The sequence below is a fragment of the Phodopus roborovskii genome, unplaced genomic scaffold, assembly GCF_943737965.1.
Source record: "Phodopus roborovskii unplaced genomic scaffold, PHOROB, whole genome shotgun sequence".
Taxonomy (NCBI): Eukaryota; Metazoa; Chordata; class Mammalia; order Rodentia; family Cricetidae; genus Phodopus; species Phodopus roborovskii.
The window spans coordinates 447,947-470,235 of NW_026126627.1; the positions used below are offsets into that span (position 1 = coordinate 447,947).

General features: G+C 45.5%; 2 protein-coding genes across 8 annotated transcripts in view; one reads left to right on the forward strand and one right to left on the reverse strand.

Moving 5' to 3' along the window:
* Nde1 (nudE neurodevelopment protein 1) overlaps positions 1-11,411 on the forward strand; it is a 36,434-nt gene extending 25,023 nt beyond the window's left edge. For 3 of the 4 annotated variants that reach the window (XM_051206691.1, XM_051206694.1, XM_051206692.1), the window contains exons 5-9: positions 2,785-2,921; positions 5,271-5,450; positions 7,420-7,511; positions 9,206-9,351; positions 10,924-11,411. In XM_051206691.1, the coding sequence (XP_051062648.1) occupies positions 2,785-2,921; positions 5,271-5,450; positions 7,420-7,511; positions 9,206-9,351; positions 10,924-11,017 (649 nt within the window). In that variant the 3' untranslated portion in view covers positions 11,018-11,411. The other variant, XM_051206695.1, reaches the window with a different exon arrangement.
* Positions 11,412-14,536: 3,125 nt separating this feature from the next.
* Myh11 (myosin heavy chain 11) overlaps positions 14,537-22,289 on the reverse strand; it is a 93,643-nt gene continuing 85,890 nt past the window's right edge. For 2 of the 4 annotated variants that reach the window (XM_051206720.1, XM_051206719.1), the window contains 4 exons: positions 20,526-20,634; positions 20,252-20,424; positions 18,287-18,325; positions 14,537-15,221 (listed from right to left, as the gene is read on the reverse strand). In XM_051206720.1, coding sequence (XP_051062677.1) covers positions 18,295-18,325; positions 20,252-20,424; positions 20,526-20,634 — 313 coding nt within the window. In that variant the 3' untranslated portion in view covers positions 14,537-15,221; positions 18,287-18,294. The remainder of the gene's footprint in view (positions 15,222-18,286; positions 18,326-20,251; positions 20,425-20,525; positions 20,635-22,289) is intronic. The other 2 variants (XM_051206718.1, XM_051206717.1) reach the window with 1 other exon arrangement.

Below are 22,289 nucleotides of genomic sequence, written 5' to 3' on the forward strand. Positions count from 1 at the left end.
AAATATATAAATTGGATTAATCCATCAGCATAGCAGCATTGCTTTTAGCAGTTGTTGCTATTTCCTCAGCAGTCAAACAATTCAAACACAACACTGTGGCATATAGTATCTAGAATCTGTGTATTTTCCTTCTTTCATGACTTTTTATTACTCTATTCATTTTCCTCTTTGTTTTTTTGTTTTTGTTTTTTTTTTCTTCTTTTTTGTGACAGGGTTTCTCTGTGTAACTTTGGTTGCCCTTGAACTCACTCTGTACTCCAGGCTGGCCTTGAAATCACAGAGATCTGCTTGCCTCTGCCTCCCAAGTGTGCTGGGACTAAAGGCATGTGCCCCTGATGCCTGGCTTCTTCCTTTTTTTTTTTTTTTTTAAAAAAAAAAAATCACTTTATCCTTTTTTTTTTTGGATTTTTTGTTTTTGTTTTGTTTCCCAAGCCTATGTATGTTTTTAAACACACTGTAAAAAACATTTTAGGTTTTTTTACTTCATCTGAACCTGTCTTTCCTGTATATCCCTACCTTTTTTCCTAGCCACATGTCTTTTTCTGCTACACAGCATTGCTAAAATTAAAGCGGCAGCTGGCTTAACAATATGGCAGGGGTCCATTTACTGCCAGTACTGAGAGTTGTGCTCACTGCCTTGGTCTATGCTGTCATCAAGCAGTATGCTGCCGCCTTGGAAATGTGGTCACTGCCATTACCAGCTGCTTGTACACTCCATTGAATTGTTAGCAGGGCCTCTTAAAAGAGTCCTATTTTTAAAGGAACAGCTCGAGTCTCTGCTTGTTTCTAGCGAAACAGCCCACCTGAGAAAAATGATGCTACCAAGAAACCTTGTTTGTCTCTGTTCTTTTGTTTCTAAAATCCCTTTTGTCATGTTTAAGTGGAAGTTCTTGGTACCCATGTTGTTGCGAGCACTTTCCCGCCAGCCTGATCCCAGAGCTGCATCAGTCCCAAAATAACACACAGAGACTCTATTAGTTACAAGCTGTTGGTCAATGGCTAGAGCTTCTTATTGGTAGCTCTGCCTTAATTATTAACTCATTTCTATCATTCTAAGTATTTCCACATGGCCGGACCTGCATCTCCTTTGCCTGCTACATCTCTGCAGAGAAGAGAGTGATTTCCTGTTTGTCCCTGCTTTTTATTCTGATTCTGCCCAGCTACGTCACGTCCTGCCTGTCTGTATAGACCTCCCAACCTCTATGGTTAGTTAGTGGCAGTATCTGCTATGCTACATCACTTCCTGCCTGGCCAATCAGTGTTTTATTCATCAACCAATAAGACAAACATACATACAGAAGAACATCCCCAATCAAGTTTCTTTAACCATTGTACCATCTCCCATCCCAGAAGACCAGTTTCTTTATCTCTTGGGCCTCCTTGAGTCCTGAGCACAGACCTGTTTTGCCAGAAGCATCCATTTCCCTTTATCTAGAAATTCCTAGATGCTTGATTTTTTTCACTGTCCTGCCATGGGACGGATCCTGATGGTAGACTCCTGAATGTGTTCATTTTGTTGTTACTAAGTAGGTGCCTTAGTTAACTTTATCCCTTCTGCTTTCTTTTAAGACCCTTTGAGAACAGGTGCTAACATTATGTTAATAAGGAGTATTGAACAAGTTAACAAATTCAGTCCTCCCCTGCAGTTGAAGGAATAAGACCCCAGTTAGCGTACAGGGAGGAGTATTGTGTTAACTGTAGACTCCAGACCTGCTTCCTACTGCAGCTCCCCAGATGCCTTCTGGGGCAAACACAGGGCCTCTAATTAAAAGTGCCACCATGAGCATATCTGTATGAAAAGCCTGTGCTTTACTATTTGGACCACTTTTTTTCCTCCCTCATATCATAGAGATGCCCTTGCTACCCCTGCTTTCTGTATGAGGAAACAGAGTCAGAGAAAGTAGCTGGGTTAGACAGAGTTAAACACTAAATGAACTCTTTTTATTATTATTTTGAGGTTACAGCCCTCAGTGCCTTCACCACCATTGTGTTCTAGTGAAATACCTACCCTGTTCATACAGGAGTGGCTATTGGAGGGTAGCTGGATGGAGGGTTGAGTGCCCAGAGCTTTTGAAATTTCAGTTTGTGCATGGGAAGGGAATCCCCCTGCCATGTTTTTGAGACAGGGTCTCTAGGTGAACCTGGAGCTCCCTATCTTGATAGGCTGGCTAGGTGGCCAGAAAACCATCTCAACTGGGATAATAGGCTCATGCTGTCATGCTGTGTACCCAGTTTTTTTATGTGGATGTTGGGGTTCTTAGCTCAGGTAGGCACTTGAGCACTTAGTGACAGCTATGTCTGCAGCATCACTTTCTTAATAATAAAGTCACTAAGAGATGAATGCTGGTCTCCTCTCTCTCTCTCTCTCTCTCTCTGTGTGTGTGTGTGTGTGAGAGAGAGAGAGAGAGAGAGATGAGTGTGTGTGTGAGTGTGTGTATGTGTGTGTGTTAGACTGTTCTGATTGCTAATTAGCATCCCTAGACAAGCTGGAGCTGCTTGCCATCAGTGATGGAACAGAGCATATGATGCAGATGGGCAAAGCCTTGTCACTAAGTGCCATATGGAAATCACCAGACTTGACCCCCAAAACAACCTGGTGCATGTTCTCAGCGCTGATGATTCCATTTTGTATGTGAAGATCCTGAGGCCCAAGAAGCTAACAGACTTGACAAAGCCTGTGGTATTCAGGATAGCCCAGGTACATCCGTCATGTCTTCCAGGTCTGCAGGCACCAACAGATACTGCCATTGCTATCTTGGATAACTTTGTGTTTCTTCTACCTAGAGCCACAATCATGTCCCTGGAAGACTTTGAGCAACGCTTGAATCAAGCAATCGAAAGAAATGCCTTCCTGGAGAGTGAGCTGGATGAGAAGGAAAATCTTCTAGAATCTGTGCAGAGGTTGAAGGATGAAGCAAGAGGTCAGAGGCTTTCCCTGTCTTCCCCTGTGTGGTACCTCTCTACTCAAGATAGCATTATTATTATTTTTTTAATATTTTATTTATTATGTATACAGTGTCTGTCTGCATGTATGCCTACATGCCAGAAAAGAGCACCAGATCTCATTACAGATGGTTGTGAGCCACCATGTGGTTGCTGGGAATTGAACTCAGGACCTCTGGAAGAGCAGTCAGGGCTGTTAACCTCTGAGCCATCTCTCTAGTCTGACAGCATTATTCTTGACCTTGCCTAGCACTGCCTTTCCAGGGACTTTGGAGCTGTTTGGTATGTGAGCAGGCCTCACAGAGCTGAGGGACAGCTCTGTGTGGACACTTGCCAGGATGGGTGCTCCAAATTATCAGCAACTGTCAGTGATCACTGGGATGGCTGTCAGAGACCTCCTGTCTGAAGGAAAAGCCTTGGAGTGGACAGATTCAGCTTTGTTCATGGGTTTGTCCTCCTTGGTTCAGGAACGACTCTTCGGAATGATTCTACACATATCAGGCAGGCTTGAGGCCTGGCTGAAGCACAAAAGTTTCCTGGAGTTAAAAATGCATTGTATCACTGGCCAACTTTTGGCTCTTGTTCCAGGCATGAAGTTTTTAGAGTGATGAGACCTTCATTGGTGAGCCATCCAAGCTAAGTGCTCAAGAGAGTTTGCTCCAGGTCCTTATTACTATTTATTTTTGTTTTTCAGGACAGGGTGTCTCTATATAGTCCTGGAGCTCACTTTGTAGACCAGGCTGGCCTCGAACTCTCACAAGTCTGCCTGCTTCTGGCTCCTGCATATTAAAAGTGTGTGCCATCATGCCCATGTCTTCATTTCTTTTTCCTTTTTTATTTTTTAAATGACAATTTAATTTTTAATGATGTAGTCGCTAGATACAGTTTTAAAAGCAACAGTCAAGTTTAAATAGTTCTAGATTTCAGAACATGTTGGATTCCATTAGGAGTACTCAGTAGAGCTGGGCATGGTGGTGCAAACCTGTACTCCCTGCACTTTGGGGAAGGATCAATTGTTCAAAGGCATCCTTGCTTTCCTAGCAAGTTCAAGGCCAGCTTGTTCTACGGAGACCTTGTCTCAAAAAAAAAAAAAAAAAAAACCAGAAAAAAATTGGATGGGAGAAATTCTCAATTGATTAATAAAGTCAATCAAATATCACAAAATTTAAAGAACTCTGAAATCTGGAGCATATCTGGTCCAAAACATTTTAGGTAAGAGCTACTGGCCTCTTCAACCTGCCATCAGTAATGAAGATGCCAATAAATTATAGGAATGTATTTTGTGGAGTGTTAAACAGTTATTAAAATGACTGGGCATTGGTAGACAAGCTTTCATGGGAGAGATGGGCCAGACTCTTCATGGAATTAGTCACAGATAGAAGTGGCACATCTACCTGCTAATGTTTCCTAAAATCACTTGTATCATGTTCAGTGGGAGCCTCTAGCACATGTGAACAGTATACAGAGGAGGTCTGGAAAGGCTAGGTGGTGGTGGACACTTGGTGTCTAGTGCTCAAGAGGTGACTGGGAGGACCTTTGAGGCTGCCCTGGACTCTTAGCAAAAAGGCAGTCATCTGCTAAGCCACTGCTTTGCTGCTGTACAAGTCTACCCAACTTTCTGAGTTGCTTTTCCTTGTTCCTCTGTCTCTTTCCAACATTGACCAAAGCCTGGCACTTTGGGCTTTCCCTTTGAAGGTCTCCTCATTCCCTTGCCATTGCTGAGTGCATTGGCCTATCTCAAAGATGTGGCTTTCTCTCTTCCTTTTCTCTAAACTTCCATCTGGCAGCTGCTGAGATTTCAAGCTTGCCTGCTTAGGGTTTACCTTTTAAATTCTAATAAAATTGTCCTCCAGCTTCAAAAAAGAAAAGGGGAAACACACACAAACACAGAGAGAGGGAGAGGGAGGGAGGGAGGGAGGGAAAGGGAGGGAGGGAGGGAGAGGAAGGGAGAGAGAGAGAGAGAGAGAGGGAGGGAGGGAGGGAGAGGGAGGGAGAGAGGGAGGGAGGGAGAGAGAGAGAAAGAGGGAGGGAGGAAGGGAGAACTTGGCCATGTGTTCCAGAGGAAAAAGGGCCCTGGGTGGGGGTTCACTTGGGATTCTGTCTGTACCACAATGTGAATTCTTTTTAACCATTCGTATTGTGAAACATGTACTGTAGTTTTCCATCCTTCTGTTATTTCATACAAAAGGAAAGTGCATTGTTTTTTCATAACTGTTAGGAGGGCATGTAGGTGTACCTCCTTTGATTTCTAGGTCATAGTCCTCCTGTTTGGGCCCCATTCTCACCCAAAAGTAAGGCCTCATATTCTGCATCCTTCCCTTGCACAGATCTTCGGCAGGAATTGGCTGTGCAGCAGAAGCAAGACAAGCCCCGAACACCTATGCCAGCCTCCGTGGAAACTGAAAGGACAGACATGGCTGTGCAGGCCACAGGCTCTGTTCCATCCACTCCCACAGCTCACCGAGGACCCAGCTCTGGTTTGAACACACCCGGATTATTCAGACGTGGTGAGGAAATGGGCCAAGGGAGAATTTTCTTTGATTCAGGGAGTTTGCTCTTAGGCCAGATGTGGTGGTGAATGCCTTAAGAGGCAGAAGCAGGTGGAGCTCTGAGTTCAAGGCCAATTTACATAGTGAGTTCCAGGACAGCCAGGGCTTTGTAGAAAGACCCTGCCTCAAAAACGAATGGATGAATGAAGAGTGAGTGAGTGAGTGAGTGAGTGAGTGAGTGAGTGAATAAAAAATTTGCTCTGGTTAGAACCTAGTGTGGGTCCTGGATAAGATGGTTCAGGTCTGGCTCAGGGTTAGGGGGTAGTGTGGATGATTGGTGGGGCAGGCTTGAATGAGGCATGGCATATCAGATCCCATGGTAAAGGACAGAAACTATCTAGAAGGACAGCAGCCTCTTAACTCATGCCATAGAGGATGTGGATCCATCCTAGCAGCCCACCCCATGTACCCCAGAGGCTAGAAACCAGATCTAAATGCTACACACAAATAAAAGCCAAAAGCATCATGGGTTGGGCACAATGACATGTATCTGTAATCTCTGTGTTCTGGAGGCAGAGGCTGTAGAATTGAGAGTTCAAGACTAGCCTGGTTTATACAGTGAGCGCCTGTCTCATAAATAAGTAAATATTTATGATGGTGGGGGGGGGGCAGTTCTACCTGGAAATGGGTCCAGTGTAATTGGTGTGGTTAAAACTGAACATTTTGAGTTCTGTCTCCAGCCTTTTGACTGATTCACCTCATCAGTCCGGCCCCTGAATGCATATAGACAATTATCAAATGGTCATTGTATGTCACACAGTCTTTACAAGACCTCATAGTAGGTAAGACCTCACAGAGCTTTGTCACATCCTGCCCTGCAGGTGGTTGTCCCATCTTTCAGATGTGTTCATCAATGTCCCTGAAGTCACCTAACGTTAATTGCAGAGTTGAGGTTTGCAGCCAGGCGGACTGATTCCAGGGTATAAGCTTTAGCTCACAGTGTGAGCCTTGCTGATGAAGATTGGTGTGGTCTTTGGGGGTCTCAGTCCAGAGCAGTTTCCTGTGTTTCTGGGTTCACACAGCTTACTTGGTGTCTTGGTTGCTGTTCTATTGCTGTGAAGACACCATGACTAAGGCAACTCTTACAAAAGAAAGCACTTAACCGGAGGCTTGGTTTAGTCAGAGGCTTAGTCCATTTTCATCATGGCAAAAAACATGGTGGCAGGCAGGCACTTCCTGATCCACAAGTAGACATATTGGGCCTAGCATGGGCTTTTGAAATTTCAAAGCCAACCCCCGTAACACTACCTCCAACAGAACCACTCCAACAAGGCCACACCTCCTTATCCTTGTAATCTTTTCAAACAGTTTCACTCCCTGATAACTGAGTATTAAAATATATGAGCCTATTGGGGCCATTCTTAGTCAAACCACCACACCTCGGAACGAGTTAGTGGTTCAGGTTTGGCTGGTCTTAGTGGGGTCTACAGTTGTATGTTTGGGGAGAGGCTTATAACTTAAATTTATATTTTCTTATGGGGGTTGCTATGATGTGCTTGTGGAAGTTAGGCCATCACAGGCCATGAGTGGTGCTATTTCATGTGGATTGTGGCTGTGGTGATGCATGGCTGCAATCCTAATGCCCAGATTGACAAGAGGGACCCTGCCTCCCTTCCCAAATTGTGACTTTTTTTTCCACCATGCATGTTTCTATTCCGGTCATTGTTAATATTAATGAGCTATGTGGAATTCTTAGATGTGCCTTGGCTTAGTTTAAAAAGATTAACCCGTAACAAATAGATGTTTAAGACAATCTTATCAAGAACTCAAAAAATAGACTGGTGGACTCTTGGCATGTTGCCCAGTTAACTCCTTAATGAAATAAGATGGTGACCAGAATCAAAGTCCCTACCCCTACAGTCTGAGTGTGGTGGCAGGGGTCACAGACTGTAGGATACTGTGTGACCCATGTTTCTTGCACACCCAGGTCTGGACAGCTCTAATAGTGGAACACCGCTCACACCTGCAGCCCGGATATCAGCCTTAAACATTGTTGGGGATCTGCTTCGGAAAGTTGGGGTAAGCTCTGGCCTCTGCGGGGTTTTGTCTGAAGGTGTTCTAGAGAGGGCCTTTCTTTGCACAGAGATCTGAGTTTTAGGTGAGCCTGGTCCTTCTATGACTCTGAGCATCTTTACTTTATGAGGTGGGGTTTCATTGCAGAGGGGTCGGGTGCTCACAATCCAGGTGTCCTTTTCCTTCTCAGGCATCTTCCATCTTTCCTCCCAAGAAATTGAGTATAGTAAGGTGGTGTCTATGTCCTTCCTTCCTTCCTTCCTTCCTTCCTTCCTTCCTTGACTCCTTCCTTCCTTCCTTCCTTCCTTCCTCCCTCCCTCCCTCCCCTCCCTCTCTCCCTTTCTTCCCTAAGATTGGGTCTCATTTTGTATCAGCTGCACACTCCTCCTGCCTCACAGTCCCTAAAATATGAGATTATAGCTGTGGGCTACAACTCTTAGCTGTAGGTTATTTCTTAATTTGAAAAAAGAAAAAGAAAAAAAAAAAAAAAAAGAAAAAAAGAAAATCCCAAGAGCCATTTAAAAATAGACTATTCCTCTTTCCTCCCTCTCTCTCTCTGACTATAGAACATCTTAAGAAGAGAGAGCAAAGGCCTTGTCCTTCTTGTCTTTATGTAATTATTGGGAGAAGCTTTTGTCCTCAAGCAGCAACATAGAATTCTTTGTAGTTGTGCTTTCACTTTTAGAAACTATGCCCAAAGGCCATTAGTGTCATCCTAGCTTGGCCTAGCTTGAGGCAGAAAAAGAAAACACACACACACACACACACACACACACACACACACACACACAGAGAGAGAGAGAGAGAGAGAGAGAGAGAGAGAGAGAGAGAGAGAGAGTTTCTTTTTTGCAAACACAGGTCTGTAGGACCTGTCTATTTTTAGGTTTGTTTCCTCCAAGTTCCTCTGTGCAGGCTTAATGAGATAAACAAGTGAATGGTTTCAGAAGATGATTATTATTGTTGTTAGTATTTAGTAAGGGTAGTTCTTTTTTGTTTTGACACAGGGTCTTGGCTGGCCTAGAATTTAGAGTAATTCTCCTGCTTCAGTCCCTTGAGTGCTGGGATTACAGGTGTGCATCACCATGCCTAGCTCATATTTCACTAGGTCGAGTTAATGATTTTTCTGGGAAGCTTCTGGATATTTTAGGTGGGTAGTTTTAGTCCTTGTAGATGCACTCAGTTCCACTGATGATCCCTCAGAATCTTGGGATCACAATTTAGGTTGTTCTCTCTTTTTTTTTGATAGTCTAATCTCTCTGTAACTCTGGCTGTCCTAGAGCTCACTATGTAGGTCAGGTTGGCAAGGGATCCGGAATCTTGTTTGGCTGGGCTCAGACAGATCTGCCTGCCCCTGCCTTTTAAGGACTGGGGTCAAAGCCATCTTGCCTAATGGCTCTCATACTTTTGTGTCCCTGTCTTTTTTGTTTCCTTGAGGGGTGAGGGAGGGTGTAATAGGAACAGGGTCACATGGCCCAGACTGGCCTCAAATTTGCCTGTAACTGAAGATAACTTTTAACTTCTGATCCTCCTGTCTCTACCTCCTGAGTTTTGGGGTTACAGGTATGCCATACCTAGTTTATGTACTGCTGGGGTTCAAACCCTGGGCTTCATGCGCGCTTGGCAAGCACTCCCTTCCCAAGCTGGATACTTCTCTAGCCCCTTGTCTATACTTTGACTGATGAAAATGTGTTTCTTCCCAGGCCCTGGAGTCCAAACTAGCATCATGCAGGAACTTCGTGTATGATCAGTCCCCAAGCCGGACAAGTGGGCCAGCCTCAAGTCGAGGAACCAAAAATAGAGATGGTGGTGACAGACGACCAGGCAGCACCAGTGTGGGAGATAAGGGGTCAGTACCTTTGGTAAACTCTGTTGGGAGGTATTAGGCTGCTCCAGATCGGACACTAGTCCCAGCTCCCCTTGTCTCTAGTTTTAGGCTATAGGATTACTGCAGCAAACCTTAGCCTCTACTTCCTTTTTGTGAGACAAAGGGTTCCTCTGCAGCCCAGGCTGGCCTTGAATAAATCCTTTGCATGCAGCCAAAGTAGATATCAAACAAGGAAAGAACAGCATTTGTAATGTGCTTTTGCACTGTGAGGAAGTCCTATCCAAATCCCTTGCTGGGGAGTTGCACTTCTCCCAGAACATTTTGTGAGTTGGGATACAATACATACTATGTGGAGGCCAGAGGTCAACTTTAAGTGGTGACCCTCAAGTGCTGTCCACCTTGATTTTTGAGGCAAAATCTAACTGGCATGGAATTCAAGTAGGCTAAACCCAGGAACCCTCCTGCCTCTGCTTCCTCAGTGCTGCAATCAAAAGCATGGGCCTTCATCATGTCTGGCTTTTTACGTGGGCATTGGGGATCAAACTTGGGGCCCAATGCTGCAAGGCAAGCACTTTTACCAACTGAGCTATCACTGAGCCCTTATTTTTAAATATGTAGGACCTTCAAGAAACTGAAGGGACTGAATCAGTCCAGCCAGACCAGATTCCTGAAAACAGCCACAGGAATGGGAAACAGCACTGACTGCCAACACTTCTTTTATTTTATCACGTAAGGGTGATAGATCTAGGAATTCACCAAAAGAAGCCTGCATTGCCCTGGGCCCCAGGCCATATCAGTCTGACAGGTGTGAAGCAGGCACTGGAGGGAAGTGAATTGATACACAGTGCACACTTAGCTTCTGGACCTTTTAGCACAGATTTTTAAGTCTGTTTATTTATTTTTGAGACCAGGCCTCACTGGGTAGCCTTGGCTGGCCTGGGGCTTGAAGGGGCCTGTGCAGACCAAAGAGCTGCCTGTCTCTGCACCCTGTGTGCTAGGATTAAATGCATACATACCACCATGTCCAGTCAAAATTTTTATTTAAGATAATTTTTTAAAATTATATTTATTGTGTGTGTGGTACACACATATGCACAGTGTGTTTTCGATAGTGCATGTGTGATGTGTGAAGGTGCAAAAGTCAGTTCTTTCTACTGTGTGGGTTCTGGGGTTGAACTCAGGTTTTAAGGCTAAACAACAAACATCTTTACCTGTTGAGCTATCTCTTCAACCTCACTCGTGTGTGTGTGTGTGTGTGTGTGTGTGTGTGTGTGTGTGTGTGTGTGTGTTAAATTCAAGGAGCTGTATATGTTGCTCAGTAGACACAAGCCCCTGGATTCAACTCTAAGCACTCCCCACTCTAAATGAAATGAACGCTTTTGTAGGGTCTTCTGAGATTGGGGGCTTTTTCTGCAGCCTTTGGAATCAGGGAACCAGATAGCCAGTATCCTTTTCTTCATTTCACAGGAGAGAAAATTGAGACCCTGTGAGAATTGTTCCCGCTCTTGACATTTACTCTTAGAACCCTGGGGCCCTTTGCTAGCCACTGGGAAACTGCTCTCATCCAATAAATATGGTTTGCTCTGTCTGAAGGTCAGGAAAACGCTTGGAGTTTGGGAAGACAGCCTCACAGCTTTCATCACCAGCGCTGCCATCCGCCCAGGGTGTGGTCAAGCTTTTGCTTTAGGACCGATGGGAACTGCGCACTCACCTCTCTTACCCCTTTTGTATTCAGCTTTTGGTTGTTTTATTTTCAAGTTAGTTTGAGGAGTAAGAGCCAACGTCACCACCCCTCACTTGGTGCTGTGCAGCCCAAGCTGACGAAGGCTGTTGGCCCAGTTCCTGGCAGTGTGTATCATAGAAATGAGCTGGTTGTCACCACACCCCCATCCCCAGGCTGCTGATGGGGGCTACCTAGAGTTTTAATGGTCTTCAGAGGTGTTTTGAATATGCATGATCTTCAGGGGGAACTAGAACCCAGCTCAGAAGCTCTCCTCTGCAGCCTATTTCTGGTGGAGCTGTCAGTGCTTTTTACAGCCTGGTTAAATTGGTCTAGGACTGGGAGAATACAAAGGCATAAGGCTATTTTTTTTTTTTTTTTTTTTTTTTTTTTTTTGGTGGGGGGTTGGGGTTGAGACAGGGTTTCTCTGTGTAACAGTCGTGGCTGTCCTGAAACTCACTTTGTAGACCATGCTGTCCTCGAACTCACTGATAATATGCCTGCCTCTGCCTCCCAAGTGCTGGAAAAGGCATGTGCCACCACCACCCAGCTCTTTGATACTCTTAATCTGCCTTATGAAGGTTTTTAGATATGGGTCTGACTCTTAGGTCAGTAGGAGATTATCCTCTAGATAAACCCAGCTTTCTAACTTTTCTGAGTCCCTTGCCCTGATGTAGAGGTGACTTCTGCATCATGACCCTGGACAACTTGGAGTTGGACTGGCCCTTGTTAATGCCATCCCTAAGAACAAGACTTTATCCAGACACTGTAGAATAACCAGGGTGGCTAAATCATCAGATTGAGATCTCTGCTGCATGCTCCCTTGGGATCGGGGAAAATCAGCACAGGAACTGCAACACCAGACTCATGTCTGTCTGTCTGTCTGGGGTGAAGCACTGCCTTACACTTTGGTCTACAATGAGAAGCACACACACTAATTCCAGAGCTACTAACTTACTTTCTAGTACATGGGGCGACACTGGCCTTGAATCGGACCTAGAATTTTCTGAGTGCTGCTGGCATTCACAAGGTGGCTTCAGCTGTGTGGCTATCTGTTCCCCTCAGATGTTCTAACCTGGGAAAAGATGGACTTTATTTTTTATATTAAAAATAATAATAAAATCAAAAGAAATCCCTGCTCTGCTGTGTGTTTGTCCTTCCATGCCTGTGCACAAGGCCCTGAAGTTCGTGTTTGTTTAGCCAAGTTATAAAATAGTGGGGGGAAAGTATTTTATGTGTGGATATATGCAGTTGCTTATTTGGATTTAGAGGCACCTATGCACTGTATGGGGATCAGAGATCAATATCTGGTGTCTTCCTCGGTTGTCTGGGTGGTGTATGTAGGTGTATGGGTGAGTATGTGGGCCCATGTGCGCACAGAGGTTGATTGAACCAAGTTCATCCATTTGTTAGGCTGGCCAACAAGCTCTGAGTCTCCTTTTCTCTGCCCTGCAGGGTGGGGTCACAGAAGCATGCCATCATGCCCAGCTTTTTTATGGGTACTGAGAGTCCGAATTTGGGACCTCATGTTTGCGAAGCAAGCACCTTACATATACTGAATCTGTTCTTTAAAAGTTCCTGTTGAAGTTTTCGTCAGTGATTTAGGGGAAGTGTTTGTGTGCCATCCCAGTTACATTAGCATTCAAGTGGAAGAGCTAGCGTTTTCAGGGTCTGTATTTCCTGTCTCATCTTTTTTTTTTTTTTTTTTTTTTTTTTTTAAACCTGTTCAATTGGGCTTTGGAAAAGTTTGTGCGGACTGTAACTTTTGTATAGCATGTCTACCTAGAGTACTGTAATTGGGAATTACAGGGCCCTGGCCTGCTACTGTAGGGTCTTCATACTAAGAAGTTTCTTAAATGGTTATTGGGGTAAGATAGCCTCAGACTTATGGTCAACTCTGCCTCAGCCTTCATTTAAGCATGGGCTGCCATGCCTAGGTGTTTGGGTTTTTATTATTTTTTTAAACACTTTGCTTGAAGATGTGTTATAGAGGCAGGTGTGGCCTACAAGTCTGAATATTTAAATTCACTATTTGTGTGTGAAGGAGTATATGCCACAGCACTCACATGGTGTTCAGAGTACTGCTATCTTTATGTGAATTCCAAGGATTAGGCTCAGGTTGTCAGGCTTACACTGTCGTGTTGTGAGTACCAGTCTTAAATATTATGTGTCTGGCTTTCGGAGGTATTTTGCTGACCCACTCTGCTGAACAAAAATACTATGATGTAATTTAAACAGATCAAGAAACCTTGTACTTAAAATACTGATTGAGTGTGCTGTCTTTGAAAGGCTGGGGATGAAAAGTACCTAGTGTGGTGAAACTTTGTGCTGTAACAGATAAAGCTTGCCTGAAGATCAGAGTGCAGATTAGCTACACTAGTTAGCAACAGAGGCCAGGCAGTGGTGGCACACAGCTTTCTTTAATCCCAGCACTCAGGAGACAGAGACAGCCGATCTCTGCTAATTCAAGGCCACCCTGGGTGACATAAAAGTGATCCAGTCTAAAAGAGAAACAGCTCATACAAAGGTAATCCTAGCACTTGGCATCACATCTTTTTAATCCCAACACCATGGAGGTAGAGACAGGGGTGATATGGCTGGGCAGAGAGAAATATAAGGGAAGAGGAGACAAGAGTCTAAGGATTTGTAGACACAGATGCAGTCTAGCAGTCAGTCCGAGAATGCATTAGTCAGAATTCCTAGAGACAGTATCTCCCCTTTGTCTGAGGATTCAGTAGAGATAAGAAATAGTAGCTGGCTTTTTTGCCTTTCTGATCTTTCAGGTCCCCACCCTACCCCAATATCTGACTCTGGGTTTTATTATTATTAATACTGATTAGAGTTCATGCTACAACCTAAGACTTGGTGTATTTATGATGTAATATTTGGGCAGCTTGGAGGCTTTCATGTATGCCTTCTACATGTAGCTTGAAAGTAATTTTTATGTGAGACAGGGTCTCATTATATAAATCTTGCCATCCCAGAACTATGTAGCCCAGGGCCTTAAGTTTTCCATCCTCCTACACTACCCCCAACACCCGCACCCCCCAGCCCTGCTGCTGTAAGTGCTGGGAATAACACCCCTGTGCCCAATGCCTGAAGGTAATTTTATTCAGTAATTTTAGTGTGTCTGAGTTTTGATTATGACCTATTCCATTTGAGATTTTCCAGTGCTGGTGCAAAAGGGTCTTCAAAGGTGTTGGGACATTTGGATTCCCAGAGCAGATACTCAAGCAGTACAGAGACAGGTTTGGTTGTAAAATGCTCTCCTTAGTACTTCAGTTACACAGGCTTGTATACAACCTTCCAGCTTCTTCTATCCAAATAAAGTCCCTTACTCTAGCATGTTGCATCTCTCCATGATTGTTTCCCCAATTTATGAAATAACTCAAAAAGTTCACAGGGTGACTGAGAGGATTAAATAAGAGCATCCTGCCCCATCCTGTATAAGACAACAGCTTGACAGAAGAGCCAACTCCATTCTCGTGACTTAGAACCTTTTATTAGTGAAAGTGTCCATGGGTGCAAGTAAGACAGTGTGGCCCCTGTTCTCAGCCCTTGGAGCAGTGTTTCTTTTGTAATTCATGTGACCAAAAAAGTCACTTGGTCTTGGTGAACTGTGTGTGTCTGAGGTGTGACAGCCAGGAAGGGAAAGGGAATTTTCAGACAAGGGCTCTCATCCTGAGCTGGAGTGGCTGGCTGGTCAGGGAATGATTTGGGAGTGGGCTTGGGGCAGTGGTACCAATTTAGGTAACTACTCATTTCATGTAAACAAAGTTGCTGGTGACTAGTGACTGTGATTGTTCTCTTTAAACCTATCTGCACAGTCCCTGTATCTCTTCTCTGGGTTTTCTCTGATAGCACATCCTAAACCCTGAATTCACACCCTTTGTGTAGGGCTGTGGGTCAACTCATGGTGAGGGGTGGGGGTGAGGTCTGCGACTTGAGAATGAATGGAGCCAAATGCCAAGCAGAATCTGCCAGGTTCTGCTGTCTTTAGTGTTTTTTGTTTTCCCTGTCAAGTATATAATTCTGGTTTTATTCACTGGCTTTGGTTCCATTGAAGTCTGAGTCCCGAGCATCCATTTCTTCTTCAGAACCATCTGTGTTTTCGATAACTCTGCGGCCTCCAGCCCTTCTGGAAGGAACAAACGAGGCCTCATTTCCTCGCCTATGGGTTTTAAGCAGAAAATACATGTCTTTAGTAAGGAAATCTCCCAGCAGATTGGAAGAGGTTTTTATCAAGGGCTGAGACCAAACACACACTCAATGTGAATGAGTCACAAACAAATTCAGGGTGAGTCCCCACCAGTCTTAAAAGTCTAGGTGGTTCCATTTATTCAGGTGGCATGGATGACTGGCTTTTAAAATACATCTAGTTTGGTCATTTAATGACACTTAGGATTCTGGTCTGCCATTGCATTGGGCTGGAAAGAGAAAAAGGACAAGACAGGTGGAGAGTTGCACACACAGACCTGGTGAGAAAGCGTGCTGTTTTACTTACAGGTTTCTATCGCAATTGTGTGAATATAAAGGCAGGGTTTTAGGTTTTCATAATGGACTTCAAAAGCAGAGTGGCAAGACAGTTACACAGAGGACACGCCTTAGTCAAAGAATGACAACAGCACCCTCCCCGGTGTGGGACTTCCTGCTCTGAGATCTCCTATGGTGTCTGCCTTTGTGTCTTTTCCTCACTGTGGTCACTTCATACATGACACAAGGGATGCTCAGTGAATATTTGGAAATTGTTAGTCTGAGGTGCATGTTTGTTCTAGTGGGCAGAGTGGCCCTGAATCTTCACACCTTCTGTGTTCATCCTCTGGCCTGCTCCCTCCTGGCTATCCAAGTCCATCTGATTTTACAGGAACGGTTTGGGTGAGGAGCATATAGGAAGAAAGCTGGAAACATCAGCTAACTTACAGCTAACGTTTACTATTTCACAGAAGCCATAGGGATTTTCCATGACCCAACATGTGATCTTGTTGAGCCCCCACCAGCACAGACCTATTTGACTTGAATTTGAAGATGGGTGCTAACCCATTTTATACAATCAAGGAAGCCAATGTTGGGTAACAAAAGCAACTTGATGGTCATACTAAGTCTGGAGGGAGAAGCCATGAGGGCGTGCCCACCCACTGACCCACTCCAGCCCAAAGGATCAGCCGAGACAGGTGACACACCAGAGGCCACCTGAGGCACAAGCAGGCCCACACCAGGGTGGACCTTTTAGGGTTTCCCAAGATGCAGTAATCAGGAATACTAGCCACTCCCAAAGTAAGACACCTGGTCAACTTCAGAAGGGCCACTTAGAGGATGATCTGCCTATGCCTATTTCTTCTCAGTGCTGTGGGTCAGTGAGAAGGGGTCTAGAGTACAGTGTGGAGAGGTGACTGTCAGTGACCTCTCCTCACACAGCTACACTCTGGCTTGCAAACCCAGCTGCGGTGGTGGCCTGGGTTGGAAACAGTGTTTAAGTCTACATCAAGGTTCTAGTTACTTTGTGTCTTTTGGGACAGTCTATATTTGCAGACTCGAAAGGTTTGTTCCTTGACCTCAGAAACAAGTCATGCCCTAGTCATCAAGAGAGTCTGCAGGGTCATGATTCCAGATCACAATGGGAGGAAGTGGTTCTAAATCTAGACAAAAGGTTGATGATACCAGCCTGGCAGTGGTGGTGCACACCTTTAATCCCAGTACTTGGGAGGCAGAGGCAGATGGATCTTTAAGTTTGAGGCCAGCCTGGTGTACAGAGCAAGTTCCAGGACAACCAAGGGGGAAAAAAAAAACCAGAAAAGGATTGATACCAACTCTCAGTTATAGGAAATAAGGGGACCCTCCCTGCTAAAGGTTTTCTTAGAGGGCCTCATCCTGGAAAATTGTGGGTATTTCCAAACAGAGTTTATTCCAGACACTGAGCAGAGCAGGCGTGGAAGCCTCTGCTATTTTGCTAGGACTTGGTGTCCTGTTGACTGGAGGAGGCGCCTTTGCTCCCCGCTACCCCACATCCTTGGGGGTACTCTGCAAAACCTCAAAACCTCAACCAGCTTTAAGTATTTGGCAAGAAGAGCAAAGTTGAAGTCCTACAAAGAACAGCAAGCAAGGGTGTCGTGACCTCAGTGTGTGGGACTGGAGACTCCACTGAGCCTTTGTTATTAATGCCTGGCTAAACCACACCAAAAGGGGGGGGGGAATATGGGGGGTGCTTAAAATTCCAGAGAAGCAGAGGCCTTGACAAGGATCTCAAGTACTTTGAGTCCATGCCCCTGTCTGTGAACATGTGCAAGCCCATGGGGCCTTCAGAAAAGGCTCCTACAGGTAATGTTCAATTCCTACCCTTAGGCACTGAAAATGCAGTGAGCACTGAGCCCAAGTTCAAGCCTCTGAAGCCCTGGTATCAGTGCTTTGGCAGGAGTGTTCATTTCCTTTGGGCAGGACAAGTTTAACCATGAGTAGATGCGTTTCAGGGCTGTGGCCACTTTGGCCCTGTGTTTATTGTTATGGAGTTCGACCCAATAGAAGCCAGGTCATTCTCTAAGGGTTGTGCACCTGTATATGGAGAGTGCACTGCTGCGCATCCTGACAGGGTACAAGTGGCCTCTGCAGCTAAGAACAATCCCAGCAGGGTTAGGCCTGTAGCTTAGCTGGTAAAGTGCTTGTCTGCCATGCATGAAGTCCTGGGTCCCATCTTCAGCATCACATAAAACAGCATAGTGGTACATGCCTGTGACTGTAGCACTTGGGAGGCAGAAGCAAGATTTCTAGCTTAAGGTCACCCTTGTCTACATAGTGAGTTCAAGGCCACCCTGGGTTACATGAGACCCTAACTCAAAACAAATGCAAAAACAAAACAAATGAACAACAAAGCAAAATATGCAGACTTTTAAAATCTAATGGAGAGTATGGCCAAGGTGTTTTGCTAGAAGTCATGTTTGACAAAATGCCAGAAGGACTCAAGAGGTGAGGTCTGTTCCTTACATTTTCAGTTCTGAACTAATCCAAGCCTTTAGGTTTGGGGGGAGGGGGGCTCTCACAGAAATTCGCAAGGACTTAGAAAAGGGAGGACGCAGGAAGGGTGCTGGGCATAGAGGGGTGAGGACGCAGGAAGGGTGATGGCACAGAGGGGTGAGGACAAGGAGGGGTGATGGCACAGAGGGGTGAGGACAAGGAGGGGTGCTGGCACAGAGGAATGGGGACAACATGACACGCAGGAACTGCAAAGCTGGAGGCATGAGATACCTGGCGGCTCACTGCGAAGTTTCCTGTGTGGGGGGCCCTCTGAAACAGAGAGAGTCCCCAGAGGTTACCATCCACACTTGGGAGGGAGCCAGCTAAGTATGTTAACGGCACTAGATTCGATTGAATAATGAAAGGTACTTCTAAGTGAACATGAACCAGAGAGGCAGCCTGGAGAAACTGGCATTTTAAACAAGGACAGGCACCATTTAAACTTCTGTCCTCCCAAGTCACTTGAGAGCCACCTAGAAATCCCGGCGCTGTACAAAGGTAAGAACATCTGAAAAGGCCAGTCTGAAAGTCAGTGTTGGACCAGATTTACGTGCCGTGTGTGGATGTCATCATGAATTCTGTCTACCTTGTTTTTTTCAGACAAGGTCTTAATGGCCCAGAGTTTACCAACTGGGCTAGGCTAGCTGGCTGGAAAGTCCCAGGAATCCTCCTGTCTCTGCCTCCCCAGAATTGGGATTACAAGAACATGCCACCATGCCCAGCTTGTTTTATGGGATTGAACTTGGATCCTTGTGCTCAAAGAACAAGCCCTTTATCAAGTGAACCACTTCCCTAGCTCTGATCTCTGTTGGCTTTGGGAGGTGACAAACAACATGGTTTCAGGCATGTACAAGGCCATTTGCCTAGCCAACATTGTGAAACTTGCTCAGTGATTTCTTGTCTGCTGGTGGGATTTACCAACCTCACACAGCTCTAGGATATGAGCTCATGTTTCTGTGCACCTAGCCTTAGAGAAGCTGGTACATACCGGGGTGACAAAATGGTTTGGTTTTATCTTGGGCCTGTACCACCTCAGGTCAATTAAGTGGGGCAGAACCCACAGAGATGGTCAACAAGACCTCAAAGAACCATTAAGTCTAAGAGAGAAGAGAGACATCAGTACAGTTACAGGGGCAGATAGCTGAGGTGACTTTCCCCCAGCCCTGCTACTCAGAGCCGAAGGCCCAATCTCCACCAGGACACATTCTTTGGGCCATTGTGGAAACAGCTCCTGTGCACTGAGCCTTTAGCACTGGAGCATCTCCTACACCTCTACTAGATCAGAGAAGCTGGAAAAGATGGTTTCTAGCCTGTCAAGTCGGAACCATCATTCTCATCTTGAGGGACCGGAGGCTTCTTATGAAACAGATCACTGAAGTAGGAAGTGAGATGGAACCTGTGAGACCCAGGGAAGAGGGTGTATCCAGCATGAGGCTCCTGGAGGCCGTGGAAGAAAACATGGAAGGAAGGAGCAAAGACCACAGAGCTAGACAGGTAGCTATCACTGGCAGGATGCCCACAGTGCAGTTAGAGTCTAGACTCTCTCATCCCTGAGTGCAACAAGATCAAGGGTCAGAAAGCAAGGCCTCTGAGAGATTAAAATCACAGAGAACAGTGGAGTGAAGAGAGGCTGGAAGGCTGGAGTGTCCAGAATGACATGGTACAGAGTGGGAGGCAGCCTTGAGCAAGAGTCTCCGTGATAGTATGGGTAGGGCATCTTCATGAGGAGCCACTTGGTAACTTCTAGAGACATTTGTAATTATCATAGTGCTGGGTAGATGGGCCTGCTAAACACCCTATATGCACAGCCTAGCCCAACCCTAGCTGACACAGCAGTGTACTGAGGGTGAGAACCTGAGATAGAAGGTTCAAGAAAGAAGTGAGGGATGGTAGTTGTCCATCCTGCAATGAAGGGGAGTATTCAAGCGATGGAATCTTCCTCAACCTCCTCCACACAGAAGAGGGTGGGACATGTGGGTTAAAGAACAAGAGGTGAGTTTCTCAGAGGTCATGCCCTGGTCAGCTCTATGCCTGCTTTGGTGCTGGACTAATAGAAACGTCCAGTGAGTCACAAAGGTGGGAGAGAGTTGAGGGTGGTTTTGGGTACAGGGATGTGGGAGGGTGGACTCATGGGTGCAGGGCAGACACTTTAAGTTAGCAAGCGTCCCACCAGCTATCCCCTCCCCAGCCCCTCACCTGAGCTTGCTTTTGAGGGCATTCACTTCTCGGCCCATGGCCTCGTTACTCTCAGTGGCCTCATCTAGCTCCCGCTGTAGCTTCCTGCGGTTGGCATTGATGCGCTGGGATTCCTCCTCTGCCTCTTCCAGCTGCCTCTTCAGCTGCTTGACCTTGGTGTTTCCTTTCTCTGCCTGCCAAGGAAAGGACAGCGGGTCGTCAAGGCTGTGTGCGTGGGACCCCCAAGCACTGGGTCAGGCCAGGGCAGTGAAGAAGGGACAGCAGCTGTGGCTACCTGCTCCTTGTACTGTTCTGCCATCTTGCGTTCGTCTTCCACCTGCAGCAGAACCTCCTTCAGCTTCTTATCCTTTTGCTTCAGTGACTTGGTAGCAGCTTGTTTCTCTCTGTCATGGGCAGGAAAGGAAGGTAGTTTCAGACTAAGATGGCGTCTTTGTAGCTAATATGTTAACTAAAACATGGCATCCTGTTGGGAACCACGTGGCCTACTTTTGGACCAACCGGTCTCCAGATGAGGCAAGAGTCCCGGATTGTCCCATTCAGCAAGGCCCAGTGGACTCCAGGACAGCACAGAATACTGCTGGGACCTGGAGGCCTACATGCTCTTTTTTACTGTCACTTTGTCAGTCACACATGGGACAGATGTGATCATTCCTGGAAACCCCCCCCTTTTTTTTTTCTCAAATATTTTCCCCTAAAATTCTTTGGGAGCTGATGCTTCTTACGTTTCTTGTCTGGAGATACCAACTGTCACTTCAGACCTGGAAGGTATTCTATCATTTCAGACCCTGGAAGGTATTCTATGTCAGTGCTGACAGATCAGATTACCCCTATTTCTAAATACCTTTTGAACAAGATTATTGTCCTTAAAAATGTGTGCCTCTGTCAATCACCTTTTAGTTTTGTGCAGACAGGATGTACCTGGCTCAGTATTTGGCCAAGCTAGCAAAATGATGTATTGCTTTGCTTTAAAGATGTTTTGATGTAAAAGTTGGGGAAAAAAACATACTTGACACATTTGTTTTTGCCAGATGTTAACACTGGAGGATGGGAAAAACTTGTTTGTTAGTATGGAAAAACATGCTTGTTTTTATATGTATAAATAAAAATGGCTGAAGCTATTTGGGGAGGGCCACTTGTGCAAAACTCACCTATTGGTCAGACAATACATTTCTTTGCCCTGAGGCCCACCTTCCCCATCTCAGTACCTGAACCCAAGCTGAAGCTGGACCCCGGCAGCATCCCAGCTTCCTCGAGCTTCAAATCGAGTCACCACAAAGAATAAAGGTGAGGTATCAAGGCATACTATAGCACAAATGACCTAAAAGACTCTGATGAAGAAATGAGCTAGCCACAAACCTTTCCATTGCTATGAGATGCCCCCATAGGCAAATGTTTGATCCCCAGCAGGACTTAGCTTAGTTGTGGGTCACATGGGTCAATAGAAGCAGGACACAAGATATTTGCTTCTGGTTCAGCCCCAACTCTGATGCCTGATCCATCAGCGCAGGTGAGCTGACTCCAAACCAAGCTGCTCCATAATGACTTTTCTACATGATGAACCACAGAAACCCTTCCTAACTGCTTCTGGTAGGCAATTTGTCACAACAATGAGAAAAGTAACCAACACATTCAGCATAAGCTGTTTCATAGTAGATGGTTAAAGTTGGAAGGACAAAGGGGGTTTTTGTTGTCATTGGGTTCTAAAATTGTGACCATTCTACACATCTGTAAGTAAACTAAAAATCACAAAAGTTTGTGAATCATTCAGAAAGCAGGTATAAGTAGCTCAGAATCTATAACATTATGTTCCTATGGTTAAGCAGGAAAGCCTTGTGTCTGTGGGCTGGTAGCTAGACCTTTTACGTAGCTGGTAGCAGGCAGGTGCCCTCCAAGGCTGGCTCATGTGTGGAGGGCCATCACCATCCTAACACAACTAACATGTATTTGGAGGGCGTGCTCTTGGCTAGAGGCAGGTCTAGTACTTGGTGTCTCCATTTTGTCCTCAGCTCATCCTGGCACTGTGGCCACTAGTGAACTC